We start from the raw sequence: 21785 nt of genomic DNA, 5'->3' as shown, positions 1-21785 counted from the left end.
GTCCATTGCCACCGGACGAGAGCGCTGTAAACCTGCTATAATCCCCGACATCTTTTATGTTTAGTAGGTGTGATGTTATTATGTTGTGCATTATGCAAGTTGGGCCTACTAATCAGAGGAGCAGTAGGGAAATCTTTTTGCTCACATGTTATCATTAAGTGTCTCTTCTCCACCTAGTCAGGATTTATCATTTATATCATGCATATTTAGTAAATACCGTGTTTCCCCGAAAGTAAGGCCCTGTCTTACATTAATTTTACCCCCAAAAGTCCCACCCTGCCTTACTTTCGGGGGAGGCCTTACATTGGAAAAAAAATGACAATCCTCCCCCCTGCAGCCTCCCCATTGTTTGAGAGTCTGGCATCCACCCCATCCTCCCCCCTGCAGCCTCCCCATTGTTTGAGAGTCTGGCATCCACCCCATCCTCCCCCCTGCAGCCTCCCCATTGTTTGAGAGTCTGGCATCCACCCCATCCTCCCCCCTGCAGCCTCCCCATACAGTGGTTCTGCCCCCCACTCTGCCACCACACACACTGACACATACGGTACCGGTACAGCCCCACACGGCACCCACACACATATCGTACCGGTACCGTACACACACACACACACACACACACACACACAGCCCCATACGGCACCCATACACATACCATACACATACCGTACACATACCGTACACACACACACAGACACACACAGAGAGAGTTTCGGAACTTACCGTTACTTTCCTTCTGTTTCGATCTCCTCTGCGGTGCCGGGGGGACGATTCAGATGCCAGGGACGCTGGACCAATCGGAGCGAGCCTGCAGGCGGTGACGTCGCGGCTGATTTCGGCCAATCAGCTGCGAGCCGGCTGACTGGCCAATCGCAGCTCGAGCTGAGGGCCAATCAGATGCGAGCCGGCTGACTGGCCAATCACAGCTCGAGCTGATGGTCAGCAGGGAGCCTTGCGGGGGCCATTCACCGGAGGCGGACCACGGGTGGCACAAGACTGGAGAAGGCCTGGATGGAGCGAGGGAACAGCGGCAAGTTCCTGTACTGTCCCCAGTGACCCCACCCATATGCGGCCTTACATTCCCCGGGCCCCCTGCTACCCTGCCTTACAATCGGGGGGTGCCCTACATTGGCGGACCCCCCCGAAACCCCCACCCTGCCTTACTTTCGGGGGGGTCCTACTTTCGGGGAAACACGGTAGCTATAACAATAATTCCCTAAAAGCTTTCACCCTCAGGGATTCCACAGAGACCATATTTTCGATCTGAGTGTGATCTGACAAAACATCAGAATGCACTTGGACCAATGTTATTCTACAGACCAGTGCACATGTTCCATTTTTTTTCCTCTGTCAGAAAAAAAAGGATTGTAGCTTGCACAATTTGCATCCGGAAGTCGGATTGCACTGTACCATGCAAGTCGATGGATCCGTGGGAAAAAAATGGGACTGCGCTCAGATGATGTCAGATTTTCATGGACTGACAGGATGGAGAAATTATTTTCTTTCCATCATCTCACGCTAGGAAGTACCAAGTGAACGGCGAAAGGAAAGAGAAGGGAAACCAGGGAAGGCGGAGATGGTGACTCCTGACCAAGACTACCGCTGGGCCCTGGATTCCCTCACCGCCCTAGATAGGTTCCGCACCTATGCTCCGAGCAGAATACATGACCCTAGGCTGACCCCAAAATAGACTATAGGAAGAGAACGGATGACATGAGCGCTTAGTCAACCCCACTAGGCTCTAAAGGACATACAGGGATAACAAACAAGAGAAAACCACAAACAACTTATCTCTAGTTGTCTCAGGGAGAGGGACTGCAACAACCACCAAGATTCTATAGATATACAACCCGCCTGCTTGACTGAAGACTTGATAAAGATATAACCAATATCACCAGCACCAAGTAATAGGAAATGAAGGTATATACAGTTAGGTCCAGAAATATTTGGACAGTGACACAAGTTTTGTTATTTTAGCTGTTTACAAAAACATGTTCAGAAATACAATTATATATATAATATGGGCTGAAAGTGCACACTCCCAGCTGCAATATGAGAGTTTTCACATCCAAATCGGAGAAAGGGTTTAGGAATCATAGCTCTGTAATGCATAGCCTCCTCTTTTTCAAGGGACCAAAAGTAATTGGACAAGGGACTCTAAGGGCTGCAATTAACTCTGAAGGCGTCTGCCTCGTTAACCTGTAATCAATGAAGTAGTTAAAAGATCTGGGGTTGATTACAGGTGTGTGGTTTTGCATTTGGAAGCTGTTGCTGTGACCAGACAACATGCGGTCTAAGGAAATCTCAATTGAGGTGAAGCAGAACATCCTGAGGCTGAAAAAAAAGAAAAAATCCATCAGAGAGATAGCACACATGCTTGGAGTAGCAAAATCAACAGTCGGGTACATTCTGAGAAAAAAGGAATTGACTGGTGAGCTTGGGAACTCAAAAAGGCCTGGGCGTCCACGGATGACAACAGTGGTGGATGATCGCCGCATACTTTCTTTGGTGAAGAAGAACCTGTTCACAACATCAACTGAAATCCAGAACACTCTCAGTGAAGTAGGTGTATCTGTCTCTAAGTCAACAGTAAAGAGAAGACTCCATGAAAGTAAATACAAAGGGTTCACATCTAGATGCAAACCATTCATCAATTCCATAAATAGACAGGCCAGAGTTAAATTTGCTGAAAAACACCTCATGAAGCCAGCTCAGTTCTGGAAAAGTATTCTATGGACAGATGAGACAAAGATCAACCTGTACCAGAATGATGGGAAGAAAAAAGTTTGGAGAAGAAAGGGAACGGCACATGATCCAAGGCACACCACATCCTCTGTAAAACATGGTGGAGGCAACGTGATGGCATGGGCATGCATGGCTTTCAATGGCACTGGGTCACTTGTGTTTATTGATGACATAACAGCAGACAAGAGTAGCCGGATGAATTCTGAAGTGTACCGGGATATACTTTCAGCCCAGATTCAGCCAAATGCCGCAAAGTTGATCGGACGGCGCTTCATAGTACAGATGGACAATGACCCCAAGCATACAGCCAAAGCTACCCAGGAGTTCATGAGTGCAAAAAAGTGGAACATTCTGCAATGGCCAAGTCAATCACCAGATCTTAACCCAATTGAGCATGCATTTCACTTGCTCAAATCCAGACTTAAGACGGAAAGACCCACAAACAAGCAAGACCTGAAGGCTGCGGCTGTAAAGGCCTGGCAAAGCATTAAGAAGGAGGAAACCCAGCGTTTGGTGATGTCCATGGGTTCCAGACTTAAGGCAGTGATTGCCTCCAAAGGATTCGCAACAAAATATTGAAAATAAAAATATTTTGTTTGGGTTTGGTTTATTTGTCCAATTACTTTTGACCTCCTAAAATGTGGAGTGTTTGTAAAGAAATGTGTACAATTCCTACAATTTCTATCAGATATTTTTGTTCAAACCTTCAAATTAAACGTTACAATCTGCACTTGAATTCTGTTGTAGAGGTTTCATTTCAAATCCAATGTGGTGGCATGCAGAGCCCAACTCGCGAAAATTGTGTCACTGTCCAAATATTTCTGGACCTAACTGTATAGACAAGGAAAGTACTGATTAACAGCAGCTGACGGGCTGAACAACGCCACAAGGTCATAAAGGGATGAAAACTAAGCAAGAATAATAGGGATCAGGGAGCAGTTTGTGTAGCCAAACACTGTGACCTTCTATAGCCGGACACCACAGGACTGTCACCTGTGACATCTGCACAGCCAAGAAAATCGAATCACATTCTGATCAAACTCTGATCAGTGTTTAATTAATATAATTGGACAGATACATTCTACTTTTCATTATCACCCTAATGTTACCCATACACAGTAGACAATTGCTTTTATTTCCAGAATTAAAAGCTATGGACACCTTTGCACGGGATTTTTTATTGTTTGTTGTGCAATTTCTCCTAAAGAAAGCTAATAAATTGTGTGGTCCATAGTTCCCTGAGTATGTCAATACCTATATGTAGTCAGAAACATATGATGTCATGGAGCCCATATGATGTCATATCTTTGGAAGCTTCTGATAGGTTTATTGACAACATCTGAGTTAATTAGAGACTTAGCTGTGGATGTATTTTAACGCACACCTGAAACACACTGCTTCTTTAGTAGCATTATGGGAAAGTCAAAAGAAATCAGCCAAGATCTCAGGAAGAGAATTGTGGACTTGCATAAATCTGGTTCATCCTTGGGTACAATTTTCAGATACCGGAAGGTGCCGCGATCATCTGTACAAACAATTATACGCAAGTACAAACAAGATGGGAATGTCCAGCCATCATATGGCTCAGGAAGGAGACAAGTTCTGTATACCAGAGATGAACGTGCTTTGGTCAGACATGTGCATGTCAACCTAAGAACAAAAGCAAAAGACCTTGTGAAAAAGCTGGTGGAAGTTGGTAAGAGTATGTCATTTTCCACAATGAAATGAGTACTATATCAACATGGGCTAAAAGGCCACTCTGCCAGGAAGAAGCCATTACTCCAGAAGCATAATGTTGTGGGGTTGTTTTGCTGCAGGAGGGACTGGTGCACTTCAAAAATAGATGGCATCATGAGGAAAGAAGATTACACTGGGGAACGCAATTTTTTTAGGAGTTAGGTCAGACAACTGTTCTTAATTAATTTTTGGATGCTGAATCCAAAAATAATCTCAGTTTTTCTCTATCACGTCAAGTTCTTGAACTATAGGATTTTTGTCTTCTCAAAAATATGTAAACTACTGTACCTAAAAGGTGTTTGTTTTTTTTTAAATAGTACAAATATGAACAAAAAATGAAATTAATAAGAAACCACACTGTCTCAGTTGTGACTACTCTTACAAGTTGACACGTAGCTCTATATGAGTCGAATTGTACGCAGATAACAAGTCTTATTACAGAAATCAGTGCAATTGTGCTTCTATGGCAGGTAAGTTGAGGAGGAAAAACTTGACGTGATAGAAAAAAACTGACTACATTTTTGGAATCAGCATGCCAATTTTAGTATAAATCAGCTCAAAAACCTAACTCAACAGAATTTTTTTTTCAAATTGTTCCCCAGTGTTATGTAACAATACTGAAGCAACATCTCAAGACATCAGCCAGGAACTTAAAACTTGGGCGGAAATGGGTCTTCCAAATAACAATGACCCAAAGCATACTGCCAAACTGATTACAAAGTGGCTTAAGGATAACAAAGTCAATGTTTTGGAGTGGCCATCACAAACCTTGATCTCATTCCTTTTGAAAATATATGACAAAAGCTGAAAAGGCCGATGCGAGCAAAGCGACCTACAAACATGGCTCAGTTACACCAGTTCTGTCAGGAGAAACAGGCCCAAATTCCTACCAACTATTGTGAGAACCTTGTGGAAGGATACAAAACACTTCACCAAAGTCATACAGTGTAAGGGCAATGGCACCAAATACTAATGAAATGGAGGGAAACTTTTGACTTTGCAGAAAGTAATAAAAATGTCTTAAGACATTCTCTCTCTCATTATTCTGGCATTTGGCAAATATAAATAATTTTGGTTCCTAATTGCCCTAAAATAGGAAAGGCTTATTCTGATTTCATGTCAGATAGTGAGAAAAACCTGCAGATGTGTCTGTATAGAGAGCGGAGGGAAAAACCTGCAGATGTGTCTGTATAGAGACCGGAGAGAAAAACCTGCAGATGTGTCTGTATAGAGAGCGGAGGGAAAAACCTGCAGATGTGTCTGTATAGAGACCGGAGAGAAAAACCTGCAGATGTGTCTGTATAGAGAGGGAGGGAAAAAACTGCCGCACATGAGCCTTTGTAGAGAGTGGAGGAAAACGTCTTTCTTCAATTAATAAATATATATAAAAAATGTTTTACATTTATTTCCTCCCCCCATTGTAGATATTTTTCCATTAAAATAAAACCAACGTTATTTTATGTAGTCCCTCTATGGGACGTTTATTAGTCTGATCACTGATCTAATGCATTAAACCTGTTAGTGTTACACTGACAAAATGCCTTTTAGACCCTATTCTCGGCATAGACCACCTTCAGGTCCTCTCTCTCAACCTTCTAAATGCTGCATTTGGGGTTAAGGAGTAACTATCATTTTAATAAATCAATAGCACACATGAAAATAAGAAACTTTATAATACATCTTATTGGAGAAATTGCTTCTCCTGGATTGATATTTAATTCTCAATTTATGGATAAAATCTGTATGCAGTGAGGACAGATTTCCCTATTATGGAGACAGATTTTTTAAAATTTAGTTTAATTATTGTAAATTTTAAAGTTATAGGTAGACACAGACATTCTGCGGTCAGTATAAGCACCAAGTGCCATCTCCTACCTCAGTAATGGGAAAATCTGTATTTACTGAAGATGGATTTTCTCCTGAATTGAGACATTTAAGAGTAAATGATCATTTCCCGGAGGAGCAAGAAGCAGATTTCCCTAATAAAATTTATGACAAAGCTTCTTATTTTTACATGTACTATTGATTTTTGAAACACCGAAAAAAAAAATAATTGAAACAACAGTTGTTCAAGCAATTTTTGATATAGTCTTCACAAAACGTTTTACTAATTTGTTCATTAGCTGAGTGCTATGCAAATAGGTCACCAATACGTCAGAGCTTCTGGTTCTGAAGGCTTTCTGCCTCCCCCTCCAAAATGCTCTCTCCCCTCTCCGCTGTAGATAAGTGAACAAACCCCTTCTTCCTGCTGTCTCCATACCCTGTTGTCACGTCCTCACCAGAGTCCGCTCCTGCGACTTCTGCTTTGGTCACCAGCGCTGCTGTATTCCCGTCTTGACTGTGCTGGTGATAGGAGAGGAGTCGGTGCCAGTGGCTCTAGTGGGAACAGGCTCCGCTCATCCACTAAGCTGGGTTTCCCTGGGACCTGCAGTAACACTGGCTGACTGTAGGTGGCGTGTGTCTTCCAGCTGAAGTTTCCACCACTCAGCTACAGCCAATGGGAAGACACCAAACCCTTCTAATTCCCCCTCCTGTCTGCTGGTCACTGCCAGAGATAGTTTTGTATTCCTGCTAGTGTCTGGTTCCTGTTCTGTTCTGTCTATTGATCCCTGTGTTGACCTCTGCCTGCTCATAGACTCCTCTCCTGCCTGACGTTTTTGTACTTCGTTGCCATCTCCGATTTGACCTTAGCCTTATTTCTTGACCACCCTCTTGCCTGCCGATTTTGTCTCTTTGTGTGCCTCCTGGTTTTGACCCTGCCTGACAACCACTCTTTCCTGGACTGAAGCCTTCCATAGGCAGCGATCTCCTGGACCTTGTGTAATTCCAAGGGTTTTAAGGTTCTTAAGATCCTACAGACTTGGTGGCTAGCCCTAGTCTGTCCGTGACAGTCATCCTGAGTCAGCAGTCAAGGGCAGATGTTACACATTTAGCCTGTCAATGTGGATCCCGGCTTGTCTGGGTTCTCCTGCTCACAATACACCATGAGCAGCAGAAACACTTTTATCCGAATAATAATCATCATCATAATCATCATCATCTACAACGTGGTGCAATTCCACACAATTTAAGGCTCTGTGACATTTATATAAAGAGTTTCCTTATTTATCACTTATGTACCTTTTAACTTGGCTTTGTCTGCAAGGACCAAGAACACCCTATTACCTTGTGTGAGTGTTTGATTTTGCGCCAAAACAGTACAGATGTCACATCCCAGCACCCAACTGTGCAGAGATGTCCCCGATTTGTGGAGCTCCTTAAACTTGGCATATCAGCAGATTTCAAGGCCTAGTCTTGAATCGGTAAGCCAGCCTAAATTAGCCCTGCAGATATATAACACAGCATAGAAGTGGAAATCTTACCAATAGCTCGCCTTTCTGTGCTTATTTAGGCTGAACAGGAACTGTGGACTCAGGTCTTGCAACCCCGATGACATCATTACATCTCCTTTTGCACTTCTATGTTGCTGCCGGCTTACGATTGGTCAGCATCATACAGGAGGCAGAAGTACACGCCCCCAGTGAAAACCAATACTCATTTAGACTCAAAGTTAACAGGTGACAAATATTTAATTGCTAATATCTCCGCAACGGTGAAGCAAAATAAAAACAAAAAATCACCTTTCTATTTATTCCACTCTGCAGCCACTATTACATAGTGTGTCCAGCCCATCAGGAAAAATGTGGTAAAAGGTCCTCTAGTACTATACAAGGCTGGTCCTAATAAAAGCCCGAATATAACACAACTGATGTAGTCAGTATATTGCCCAAGTTACAAATCTATGCTCAGAAAGATCAAAGACATCCCATAAGATGTTTATCGTTATAGCTTAATGGAACGGAAACGACGTAAGTGTGTCCAGAACCCAAACAACAATGGCATCTCCCATGTGCAAAGAGTCTTTACCTGAGGATAACGGGTCCACAGTAGGACGGGTGGATGGTGCTACAGGAGTCCTCCAGCTGTAGCCGCTCTACTGGGCTGATGTCATAACTGTGCTTCGGGTAGTTGACCAGCCAGCTGTAGTCCACCCCAGTCTTAATCTTCCTGTATTCGTTCTCCTTCTCCCGCTGCTGTTTCTCCGCCTGTTTCATTTGCCAGCTCAGCTCCATCATTAACGTCTCCACCACCATGTCGGCAGGATTTCTTTGGGAAAGTCTCATGTTAGGCTCATTCCACTTGAACCAGGACGTCAGGGCCATGCTTCACCAGAAGTTCAACCTAGCATGAAGAAAAAAAAAGTGTTAGCAATTATATAAATAAAAGCTATTATGATTAATGCATATATTATGTAGTTATACAGCCTCTAATACAGTCTATGGTGCATAGATGGTAATGAGTTGATACTGTTTATAGCGGCATTTTGGAGACACTTATGTTAATGGAAGTCTCTCTGCCAGTTATGGTTGCGTTAATAATGTGGTTAATTCATTTCTGGGTATTCTGCTGTCACTAAAAAAGTAGTTAAATAAGATAGTTTTTGTTTTACGGTATAGCAGCATTATTTATGTATAGTCTATGGCAACATTATATTTATCGCCGAGTGTCAGGACTACTTCTGACGCTGTTCACACAGCAAAGTCAGACACTCCACAAGATGCTGATTTTGAGTTGCACAGACAGGCTCGGGCGTCTACCAGCTGTGCTCTTGTTAGTAATTGGGCTTGTAGGAGTTAATTTCTGCTGTCCTGTGGATTATTGCTTGAGTCACATGTTGCAGGAGACCTATCACAGTCGCTTCCCCCCTTTTTAAGATGGTGGTGCCTGTTCTCCCATGCCGATGATAGCTTTATGCTATCCCGGGCCTGGTGCTTTGTTATTCTATAGCTGGTGATCTTCTGTGTGCTGTTTGGCGTGTTGTGGAAATTCTCTTGTTGTCTGATTATTTCCTACCTTCCTTTAGTTTCCTCCTGATCACGTATTTTCTTACATCTGTAAGTGATTATTGGGAGTTTGAGTTTTGGTTTTCCCCCCGTCTGTTTATTTGTGTAGGATTAATCACGCCTGTCCTGTGTTCAGGAGTTAGGGTAAGGAAGGTGACCCAAACATCCCCACCTTCAGGTGTATCTTGGGGATCAGGATCAGCCAGGAGGGTTCCCCTAGTCTGAGGGCCAGTTTAGGCTCCAGTTCTTAGTGATCCCGTTACACCCTGTGACATCAATATCATTATCAGCTCTGGTGCTGGAGCTGGACCGTGTCTAAATTTAAAGAAGTATCTCCCAAATCATACTTAATTTTTTTTTAAAGAGCTTGAAATTGTGCTCTACAGCTGAATGTAGTTAAATAAGTGAGCAATGCTCCAAAAAAAAGTGAACAAAGATGAAAACTAGTGCAGCCAACTTCTTAAAGGAGAAGGGCCCCCCAAAAAAAACTATATCTATCGATCCAAACCAAAAGGCCACGGTGATAGTCAGGGATCAGTGGCCACTCCTCGCCAAAGATAAGACACAGAAGGACGTGCTCCCAGCATCAGCCTTAGCTGCCACAATATTTGGAGTAGGAGCACAGTCTAATAAAAGCTATCCTCCCAGTCCCAGAGAAGGATAGCCAGGGGTTTGCAGGGCCAAGGAGAACCTGTTGGCCACACACTACCCACCCTCGATGAATCAGGAGAGAAACCATAAGAAAAACACACCCTGAAAAGTTTTTGTGACAAGGACAACGTGAAAAAGGGCGATACACAGTGAAACAAACAAAACAAAAATAGTGGAAATTGTAGTGTAATGACTGGACCTTCCAATAGGGAAATTAAAAAATTCCTCTTCACAACCAAAAGACCTGGAATAAGGGAGTCTGCTTAAAAGTAAGAATGTAGAAGTGCTGTGAAAATGTTTGTCTTTTTTTCTTGGGTTTTGTCGGAAGTGGCCACAGTGTGAACGCGCTCTTACGCATTGCAAGGATACAAACTTATGATTCTGCTCATTTCTTTGGTTCTGCTGGAAAAATATGCCTGATCCTCAAGTGAGGCCTGACACCCAGTGAGTTTAGGCACCGCTTTCTGGAGAACTTCTCAAACCATTGATATTCGGGTGTTGGGGGTCATCTAACTGAATGACTACATAAGCCACCCAGCATGCACCACAAAGCTTCCTCCCGGCATGCATTATTGTCTTTGCATCAGATGACGAGGCCAAACCCACTGATGCCAGACAATCTTAGCCAAAAGACCAAGAAACAATCTTCCCAACTACTTTATGTACGTAACAGGATCAAGAAGACACCATTGCTTGGTTTTCAAGAGGCCAAAGCTGGGGGGGGGGACTTTCTATTCAGGGCTGGGTGACCTCTGTATACACACGTGGATGACAGTGACAATTTTTTCAATTTTACACTGTACCATTATTTACTTTATACTTGTAGCAGCAACATTTTTGTGTGATTAAACAAGAAAAAAAAAAAATATTCACCCTACCATGTATTTGCCTGAACTAAGTCCACATTGGTGCACAAAAATTCCCAGGTGGCACCCCCAGGATAAAGTGCAAATAAAAAGGAAATAGAAAAAATCCAGCACCGGCTAAAATTTTTAGGTGATCCATTTATTCAAAAATCTTTAAAAACCATGCATATTAAAAAATGTAAAAGCACATGGGATTTACACATTTCAGACCTATATTGGTCCATAATCATCTATAGAAATTGGAGCCAGTGCTGGATTTTTTCCTATTCCCTTTCCATCATTTGTGTGTACTGTATGTCAGTAGCGTGGCTCGCACAGAAGATTCGGGGCAGTACACATCTGTCCGGGGCGAGTGCCACTGAATCTCATTGATATCAACATGATCCCGATAGAGTAGGGAGCCATAGATGCCACCACACTCCATCCTAAAGGTCCACCTGTGCCAGGACATCAGTGTCACTGATTGCACAATTTGTACAGTCCACTCTATGTGCAGTGGACTTGGTCACTCAGATTAGTCGAGTATAAACCTTATTTGTTTATGTGGTGTTGACGTGCCCAAGGGGTCTGAGAGGGCCAGTCGTCACCAGGCCAGTGTCAGTTTGGGATGTCACATCGGCCTAGCCCAGTTCCGTGACCCCGGCGGTGTCAATAAAGATAGGGATGATGGGAGTAGTTATTCGTGACGCCATCTGTGGTGTGCGGCCAAGTATTAGCCGCCGCTGCGGGAAGTCTCTCTCTTCTGGGGCAGACGGTGACGCAGCTTAGGTGTTGCAGCTCTCCACAGGCAGAGCTAGGCCCCAGGGAGGAAGAGGGGAGTAATAGTCGCCTATGGCGCCAAGGCGCGATGATGGGAGCGCCAGCAATGATGGGACGACACAAAGGATGCAGTTCAAGTTCTTTACTCACTGAAATCACACCGCCTTTGCAGTGGCGGGACCCGCTATGATGGGCTCCAGCCGATCCCAGATAGTTCGGAGGTCAAGGTCGGCGTTTCCCTCTGCGTGTCCTTTCCAGTGGTCTTCCCTCCACCCCAGCTCCTGGGCCATGGAATGGGTCACGGGTGCTTTCTGCACTCCCCGCGAACCCTGGGATCCCCTTTCTTCCTAAAAATCCGGGTCAAGCCTATAGCTCCAGACCACGGGCCCCTGTTTGTTCTGTCACTTCTTCCTGACGTCTCTGCTGAGTGCCACCTGGCGCTTGCTGCGCCTGGAGCTAACAGAGTTCTAAGTGAGATGGCTCCTAACTTCCCCTGCAGGAGCCCTGCCTCCCAGGCTGCTGAACTAGTGGGCAAGAGGTGCCATATCTCATGATGGCCACCACTGGCACCTACCCTAGCCTAGTCCCAGTGGAAGAGCTCCCATGTTATGTGGTGTATTTGTTGTGATGGTTGTTTACCGGCAATGACCACCTCTGTATCCGAGATGAATACTGCACCTCGAGTGAGGCGCAGTACCCTGTGACACCTGAAGCCGCAGGGGCGCCACAGTGTCACGCTAGATATGGGGAAGTACAATGCGCACGGAGAAAGAGAAGGGAAACCCTGCGTCTACCGAGAGGAAAGATGGTGACCCCTGACTAAGCCTACCGCAAGTCCCTGGGGTCCCTCGCCACCTTAGATAGGTTTCGCACTTATGTGCTGAGCCAGATACCTGACCCTAGGTATACCTAGTGCTGGGTCCTAAATAGGGAATGGGTGGCATGAGTGCTTTGTCAACCCCACTAAACAACTATAGAAAACACAAGGGTGACACACAGGGGGGAAAAAGCAAGAAGTACTTATCATTAGATGATTCAGGTAGAAGTTCAGCAGAGCTTTCAGCAATGATCCCACAGAGGAGTGCAAGCCACCTGCTTGCAACCTCAGCTTGAAGGAACTGACAATATCACCAGCACCAGTCCAAAGGAAGGAAAGGGTATTTAGACACCAAGGGAATACTGACAATCAACAGCTGGATGCAAGTGGAGCTCCTGCTGGGTCCAAAAGGGAGATAGATGAATCCAGCAGGAAAACTACCTATACCAATGAATACTGACAGCAGAAACAATGGAAAGTCAAGAAACATTCTGCGCAGCCAAACGCTGTGACCTTCTATGGCCAGAAACCACATGACTGTCTTTCACATGTGATACACCTGTGAACATGAGGGGGTGGCACAAGGGTGGCATTTTCTACTTTGGGAGAGGATAATAATACTTTCTAAAAAGGTGCCACTCAAGGGGAAATATTTCTCTTTATGGGGCATTATCATAATATATACAGTGGGGAAAAAAAAGTATTTATTCAGCCACCGATTGTGCAATTCTCCCACTTAAAAAGATGAGATTTGCCTGTAATTGACATCACAGGTGACCACAACTATGAGAGACAAAAGGAGAAAACAAATCCAGTAAATCACCGCGTCTGATTTGGGAAGATTTTTTTTGCAAATTATGGTAGAAAATAAATATTTGGTCAATAACAAAAGTTCATCTCAATATTTTGTTATATATCCTTTGTTGGCAATGACAGAGGTCAGACGTTTTATGTTAGTCTTCACAAGGTTGGCACACACTGTTGGCGGTATGTTGGCCCATTCCTCCATGCAGATCTCCTCTAGAGCAGTGATGTTTTGGGCCTGTCACTGGACAACATGGACTTTCAACTCCCTCCAAAGGATTTCTATGGGGTTGAGATCTGGAGACTGGCTAGGCCACTCCAGGACCTTCATATGCTTCTTACAAAGCCACTCCTTCGTTGCCCTGGCGGTGTGCTTGGGATCATTATCATGCTGACAGACCCAGCCACGTTTCACCTTCAATGCCCTTGCTGATGGAAGGAGGTTTGCACTCAAAATCTCACGATACATGGCCCCATTCATTCTTTCATGTATACGGATCAGTCATCCTGGTCCCTTTGCAGAGAAACAGCTCAAAAGCATGATGTTGCCACCCCCATGCTTCACAGTAGGTATGGTGTTCTTTGGATGCAACTCAGCATTCTGTCTCCTCCAAACATGACGAGTTCTGTTTCTACCAAACAGTTCTACTTTGGTTTCATTAGACCATATGACATTCTCCCAATAATTATCTGGATAATTCAAATGCTCTCTAGCAAACTTCAGACGGGTTCGGACATGTACTGGCTTAAGCAGGGGAACATGTCTGGCTCTTCAGGATCTGATTCCTTGGCAGCATAGTGTGTTGCTGCTGGTAGCCTTTGTTTTGGTGGTCCCAGCTCTATACAGGTCATTCACTAGGTTCCCCCATGTGGTTCTGTGATTTTTGCTCAACGTTCTTGTGATCATTTTGACCCCACAGGGTGAGATCTTGCACGGAGCCCCATATTAAGGGAGATTATCAGTGGTCTTGAATGTTTTCCATTTTCTCATTATTGCTCCCACAGTTGATTTCATCACACCAAGCTGCTTGCCTATTGCAGATTCAGTCTTCCCAGCCTGGTGCAGTGCTACAATTTTGTTTCTGGTGTCTTTCAACAGCTCTTTGGTCTTCACCATAGTGTAGTTTGGAGTGTGACTGTTTGAGGTTGTAGTCAGGTGTCTTTTATACTGATAACAAGTTCAAACAGGTGCCAAGACTACAAGTAATGAGTGGAGGACAGAGGAGCCTCTTAAAGAAGACGTTACAGTTCTGTGAGAGCCAGAAATCTTGCATGTTTTTAGATGACTAAATACTTATTTTCCATCATAATTTGCAAAAATAAATCTTGCCAGATCAGACGCGGTGATCTTGTGGATTTGTTTTCTCATTTTGCCTCTCATAGTTGTGGTCACCTATGATGTCAATTACAGACCTCCCTCATCTTGTTAAGTGGGAAAACTTGCAAAATTGGTGGCTGACTAAATAATTTTTCCCCCCACTGTATTTATTGTCCATCACGTGCATCTGTCTATTTGGACCTTTCAAACCCACCTCCACTTTATAACACGGTGCACCTGCCCCTGGGGGTATTACTTATCTCCTAGTTTACTGGACAGTGCCATGGTCTTTAAGCTCCTTTGTGGGTTAGCAGCGTGGCTTGTAGAGCTTTGTTTTTCTCCAGGCAACAGGAGTTAATCCGGGATTTCTATATATAACTGGATAGTCTTTGATTTGATAAAGTGCTCGCGCCACAAACAAGTGCCTAAGTGAGTGGCCCCATTACTAATACCGCTAAATATAGCTTCAGGGGTCATTTTCGATATAGGGAAGAGAGGCGAATGCTGCATAATTTTTGGTGATGCAATGGAGGGCAGCTTTCTAAAACAAATGTTAATACCGTAAATCCGCACTTTTTTTTACCATTTAGTTATAGCAGGGACGGACGAGATAAACCATTGGTGCAACCAGGGGTCCAATCCTACCTCCACAGCAGGTCCAATTTTGCATTTTTATGAGCACTTGGGCTACAAAGGCCCCATATATTCTTCTTGCACAGGTGCCCTTTTCTGTCTGTGGCCACCAGTGATTTATAGCCATAAGGTTTCCCTGATATAAAGGGCTTCTGCTGCCATTTTGCTCCTGTTATACCTCTTGGAAATTATTTTTTATTTTACCACTGTAGCCTGGCATGCCAAAAATTGCTTTATTATTGGCCCAATTAATGCAAATCACTGCTGAGCAGTCGGATGGGTGGTATCGGACCAGATTTCCAAAATTGGCCTCCGATGTAATATCCATGTGCCCCCACTTATATGCCATGTGTTGATTGACATTTTACATGGTAATGGAAGGAAAGCGTTAAACGTTCCAGGGATAATCAGGTTTGTGAAGATTACACGATGTGTCTGGAGAATTACGAGAGAAGAAATATTGCGTCTCTCGGGTTAAAAGACAGATCTGTGTCAAACAGCAGGTGGTCGGCTGACGGCTGACAGCTCCATAAATCCCCATCGCTCGGGAAGATTACTGTCTGACACATCTGCAGTCATGTCCCTAACGGGGCTAATAGCTGCAAATCTGCCATCCAGTTTAGCACAGAACTTGTGTAAGATCTGCCCTCAATTACCAGAAATGACCAGATAATGTCTCTATTTCTGGGCCATTAATGCACTAGCGGGCAGTCTTATTTAGGAGAACAACAATTAAAGGATTTTCTAGGTATCTAGAACAAACGTTTAATCATTCCATAGGAAAAGTAACAGAAGTTTCTGATATACTTTATGTTTCTAGCTTTTAGTGTTTTCAGAATATTGAATGAGAACACTTGTTTGCATTCGGAGGCTGTGACCCGGTCCATGGCTTGTGCCGCTATTAGCCGAGAAGTGGTCACAATTGTACTCAGTGCAGGCAATGCTCCATGAGCTCAACACATCGGCAGCAGCAGAACCAGTTTCTCTGATGATTTGTTACAATGTATCGGTCCAGAGTCTATAGAATGCACATGCGACCTTGGTCGCTCCTCTTCTGCCAGTGGAGCACCCCACGGGGTCTTGGAGAAATAGTTGTCGTCCGGCCGGTAAAGGGTTGGGAGATGTCACGGGTGGCCTGCCCAGTTTCGTGACCCCGAAGTGTCCGCGGAAGGGATAAATTGGATGGAAAGGATGAGGGTAGTAGTGGATGAGGATGAGGATGATTGTCTCGTGATGCCACCTGCGGTACGCGGCCAGGGATTAGCCACCACTGTCCTCCGGGGCAGATGGTTGTAGCAGCAAAGATGGTTCTGCTCCCCACAGGTGGAGCAGGCCCCGGACAGGATGATGAGGGGGAGTAGTGGCCGTTGGCACCGAAGCGCTGGTGACGGCAATCAAAAGGCTGAGTCAGCTGCTGCAGTTCCAGGTCTTTTACTCACTGTCTTTAGATAGCCCGGGAGGTACCGGTCACCGCCGTGATGGGCTCCAGCCAATCCCAGTTAAGTTAGAGGTAGCCACCGTTATTTGAAAGTGTCCTTTCCAAGGGATGCCCCTCCAGGAGTGAGGAGCCCGGGCTGAGCGTTCTGCTCCAAGCCCCAGGTCCCGTGAAAGAAGAAGAGAAGAAAGTGGTGTCGTGATGCAGAACTGTAGTCCTGACTTTACTGTCGAGAGTGTGTGGTTGCTCCTACTTCTACCCCAAATGGTGCTCGCCCCCTAGGTGGTTGTAATAGTGACCAGGAAAGTCCCATGCATTCTGATGGCCACCCCCCAGCCTACCCTAGTCCAGTCCTCAGTGGGAAAGTCCCTAAGCTGTATGTAAGGTGGAATGTGGAAACACCGGTGATTAACCCCCTCCTTACCCGAGATGAATACTGCACCTTAAATGAGATGCAGTACCCTGTGGCAACTGAAGCTTCAGGGGCACCACACACTTATTTCCCTGGATCCACTCCAATCTGTTTCATTCTTATGAAGATCCAGATTGAGGGACTGAAACGTTAATTATTGTCTGCTATTGGACTGCTGTAGGAGGTGGGCGAGCCACATCCACTCTTGCTATTGTATTATAAATGTATTTTATATAATGGATGTATCAGAGCTGAACGGGCGCAGCGTTCAGTTCCACCTAGCAGCTGCAGGTATTATCTGTTTTATAGTAAGAAAATGTATTTGATAATATGCATGTTTAGAATACTATAAATAATGTATAATGTAAGATGCCGGCCCCTCATGCTGTGTCAGGAGGGAGATGTAGTTTGAGGAGCCAGGACTACTGTAGATAAAGGGTTAAGGATAAGATAGATGTGGTATTAATAAGACTGGATGTTTTCGTGGAATGTGTAACTAGAGACCAAGTGTGCAGGAGTGGGATGTCAGTGGTAGCTAGTTAGTTTGTTAGGATAGAGCATGAACAGAGAGCAGTGGAGTGGTTACTAGGAAGATGGAGACAAGGAGGGAGGTGTGAGCAGAGTAGGATCAGAAATGCAGGAAGTTTGTAGTCAGTGAAGCATCAGGAGCCCATAGTATGGACAGGGCCCAGAGCTAGGGCCTGTCCAGAAAGGGAGAAAATCCTCCCGTGTGTCAAAACCCCACTCTACAGACGGGCTGTCAAATATCCTGAGATTGGTGGGGTCTCAGAGAAACCACTGGCGGGACTCAGAACTGGTCGGGAGCTGCTGAGTTGTCCGAGGGCCCGAGTGAGACACCGCAACTGCAAGGAAAATCTACAGGGGTAGGAAGCACATATAGAACTCCGCTGAAGATCGTTCCCAGGGCAAGTGCCAGTAAAGAAGAGGTTCTCCAATGACAAATGGAAGAGAGAACAGGATAATGCAGAGACTCTCCATGGGTAATCATTTCAACATTGCAGCTGGAATTGCTCTACAGTTCAGCACTGAACAGGGTAAGGATCTGTCTCATCATACAGTGTCATGACGTTTAAGAGCATTTGGACTGAAAGCCCACTCTGCAGTGACCAAACCTCTCATTAGCAAGAAGAATCAAAAGGCTAGACTCACCTTTGGTGTGGAGAATGTTGTGTGGACAGAGGAGAAGTGTCCACAGCTCATTTTAGTGATGAAAGCAAGTTTAACTTATTTGAGTCTGATGGGAAACATTATGTTCGTCAACAAATTGGGGAAAGACAACCCAAAGTGTGTTAAGAAGTCAGTGAAAGGCGGTGGAGGAAGTGTCATGATTTGGGGAATGTTTTCTGCAGCAGGAGTTGGACCTCTCATACAGCTACATGGCAGAGTGAATGCAAGTGTGGATCAGAACCTTCTTCACAACACGTGGTTCCTTACTTGCGTTCATCACTCAATCAGCCAGCAATTTTCATGCAGGACAATGCCCCCTGTCTTGCAGCAAAATGGGTAAAGTAGATCCTTGAAACAGAAAACTTTGAAACAATGAAATGGTTGCCTAGAGTCCTGATCTAAATCCAATAGAAAACCTCCGGAAAATCCTTGGTGACAAAGTTATGGCCAAGACACCCACAACAGCCAAAGAACTGTGGAAGAGGCTGGAAGAAGAGTGGACCAAAATCCCCCCATAGCAGTGTGAGAGACTAGTGATGTCCTGTGGCCGCAGATGTGCTGAAGTCATTCACAGCGATGGCCGGTACACGTCCTACTGATTGTGACTGTTGTTACCTGCAGGAAATGTTCATGATCATCTCTCTGTGCTACAGTCATTGCTGTTCTCTAGTTGTGATCATCAGGTTTTGGGCAAAATAAAGGTTTTAGGCTAGGTTCGCACACTGCGTCTTTTTGACGCTGCGTTTTTGTGCGTTTTTAACCGCTAAAAACGCACAAAAACGCACCTGCGTCGAAAAAAACGCATCAAAAAAACGCATGCGTTTTTGCCGCGATTTGGTGCGTTTTTGGCTGCGTTTTGCTGCGTTTTTGATCTCTGCGTTTTGCTGCGTTTTTCCAATGCATTGCATGGGGGGAAAACGCAGAAAAACGCAGGAAAGAACTGACATGTCCATTTTTTTTTTTAACTCAAAAACGCAGGTAAAAAAAACAGATGTGTGCGGACAGCAAAAATGAAAACTCAGACTTTGCTGGGGAAGCAAAGTCCTGCAGTTTTGAGGCCAAAAACGCACCCGAAAAACGCGCAAAAACGCCGCGGAAAACGCACTGTGCGCACATAGCCTTATGGTGATAAACTTTGGATCTTTTGTAAAACCCTGTTCTAGTGGCATGGTGCACCCCTTAGGCTAGGTTCGCACACTGCGTCTTTTTGACGCTGCGTTTTTGTGCGTTTTTGGCCGCTAAAAACGCACAAAAACGCACCTGCGTCGAAAAATGCACTGTGCGCACATAGCCTTACACAAAACCTTCACATGTTCATCAATGTAGATTACATTATTTCTGAAAAAAGCAGCAAGCATTGCATTGTTCTCTAATTTTGATCTCCAATGTACATACATACGAGCATCTCAATAAATTAGAATATCAACAAAAAGTTAATTTATTTCAGTAATTTAATACAAAAAGGGAAACGCATAAAATATATAGAGTCATTACACACAGAGTGATCTATTCCTATATCTATTCCTATATATATTATATAGAGTCATTACACACAGAATGATCTATTTCAAGTTCTTATTTCTGTTACTGTTGATGATGATTATGGCTTACAGCCAATGAAAACCCGAAAGTCATTATGTCAGAAAATTAGAATAATTCTCACAAAACACTTGCAAATGCTTCCTAAGTGTTTAAAATGGTCCCTTAGTCTGGTTCAGTAGGCTACACAATGATGGAGAAGACTGCTGATTTGACATATGTCCAGAAGTCAGGCATTGACACACTCCACAAGGAGGGTAAGCCACAAAAGATCATTGTTAAAGAAGCTGACTGCTCACTGAGTTCTGTAGCCAAGCATATTAAAGGGAAGGTGCCGCGATTTGTAATTTTGTATTAAAAATTACAGATTATACAATCAATTCTTTTTAATACAAAATTAAATTAATTGTTTATTTAGTTTTTCTGTAATTCTATTTTTACTCAAACACTGGTGGCTCCCATCTTGGATTTGCTGTGTGTAATGACAGTCCCTGTGCATATGAGATAGTAGTTGGCATCCGACCACTATCTCCTGCACTGTGGCTGCTCCCTCCTGTGACCTGGGCTCTCCAGCTCACAGATCTGGGAGGAAACCACCGCCATCTTTGTGGAGCCCACAGTGTATACTGTGAGCTTCACTTTCCCGCTGAGCACGGCGATGAGCGGCGATATGCAGCCTGAGCTGAGCCTGGTATTATACCATAGATGTCACACTTCGATCATCGCTCCCTGCCTCTATGCTCACCTCGCAGATCCCCACTACTGCCGAACGTACTCACCTTGCACCTCTTCTTCCAGCAGTTCCTCCTCCTGGCACCGCTCTGTGCAGAGGTGGCACAGGAATATGTGGCAAAGTATATGGGGCACAGTATACAGTAGAGAATAGTATACAGTGAGGTACTATGCTAGCCATCCTCAGTGACACTTTCCACAGTTCAGGATCACTTTGCAGTCACCAACAAAATGGCTCTGCACTGTGATTCTAATCTTCATCCTACCTCATCCTTTTGCAAACATCCAGAAGAAGGGAAACAATGCATCACACACATGAGTGCAGATTCCACCCACTTCTACTGCAGTTGTAAACCATGCAAGTCGTACACGTGGTTTTCAGCAACTGCTCCCACTAGTGTTCAAGAGTGGAAAATATCAAACATTTAAAATAATTTTTTATATTTTGGTCAATTAAAAACAAATGATAATATTTAAACAAAACATTAAAACTTTACTTTTTTTTCAGTTATTGAAAAACAATGTTTTTTTTGAAGGCACCTTCCCTTTAATGGAAAGTTGAGTGGAAGGAAAAAGTGTGGTAGAAAAAGGTGCAAAAGCAACCGGGATAACCACAGCCTTGATAGGATTGTTAAGAAAAGGCCATTCAAAAATTTGGGGGAGATTCACAAGGAGTGGACGCTGCTGGAGTCGGTGCTTCAAGAGCCACCGCACACAGACGTATCCAGGACATGGGCTACAAGTGTCGCATTCCTTGTGTCACCACTCATGACCAATAGACAACGCCAGAAGCGTCTTACCGGGCCAAGGAGAAAAAGAACTGGACTTTCCTCAGTGGTCCAAGGTGATGTTTTCTGATGAAAGTCAATTTTGCATTTCATTTGGAAATCGCGGTCCCAGAGTCTGGAGGAAGAGTGGAGGCCACAATCCAAGCTGCTGAGGTCTAGTGTGAAGCCTCCACAATCAGTGATGGTTTGGGGACTCATGTCATCTGCTGGTGTAGATCTGCTGTGTATTATCAAGACCAAAGTCAGCGCAGCCGTCTACCAGGACATTTTAGAGCATTTCATGCTTCCCTCTGCTGACAAGCTCTTTGGAGATGGAAATTTCATTTTCCAGCAGGACTTGGCCCCTGTCCACACTGCCAAAAGTACCAATACCTGGTTTACTAACCACAGTATCACTGTGCTTGACTGGCCAGCAAACTCACCTAACCTAAACCCCATAGAGAATCTATGAGAGACACCAGACCCAACAATGCAGACGAGC

At 44.4% G+C, this 21785-nt stretch overlaps 1 protein-coding gene across 1 annotated transcript in view; it reads right to left on the bottom strand.

Moving 5' to 3' along the window:
• RD3 (RD3 regulator of GUCY2D) overlaps positions 1-21785 on the bottom strand; it is a 59187-nt gene that overhangs the window by 19373 nt on the left and 18029 nt on the right. Inside the window, exon 2 of the mRNA XM_075337995.1 lies at positions 8386-8700. Within this exon, the coding sequence (XP_075194110.1) occupies positions 8386-8681 (296 nt within the window). The 5' untranslated portion in view covers positions 8682-8700. The remainder of the gene's footprint in view (positions 1-8385; positions 8701-21785) is intronic.

This window comes from Anomaloglossus baeobatrachus, chromosome 3 (assembly GCF_048569485.1).
Source record: "Anomaloglossus baeobatrachus isolate aAnoBae1 chromosome 3, aAnoBae1.hap1, whole genome shotgun sequence".
In the NCBI taxonomy this organism is placed as follows: domain Eukaryota; kingdom Metazoa; phylum Chordata; class Amphibia; order Anura; family Aromobatidae; genus Anomaloglossus; species Anomaloglossus baeobatrachus.
The sequence above is the reverse complement of the archived record's forward strand: the minus strand, read 5'-3'. Positions and strand labels throughout refer to the sequence as shown.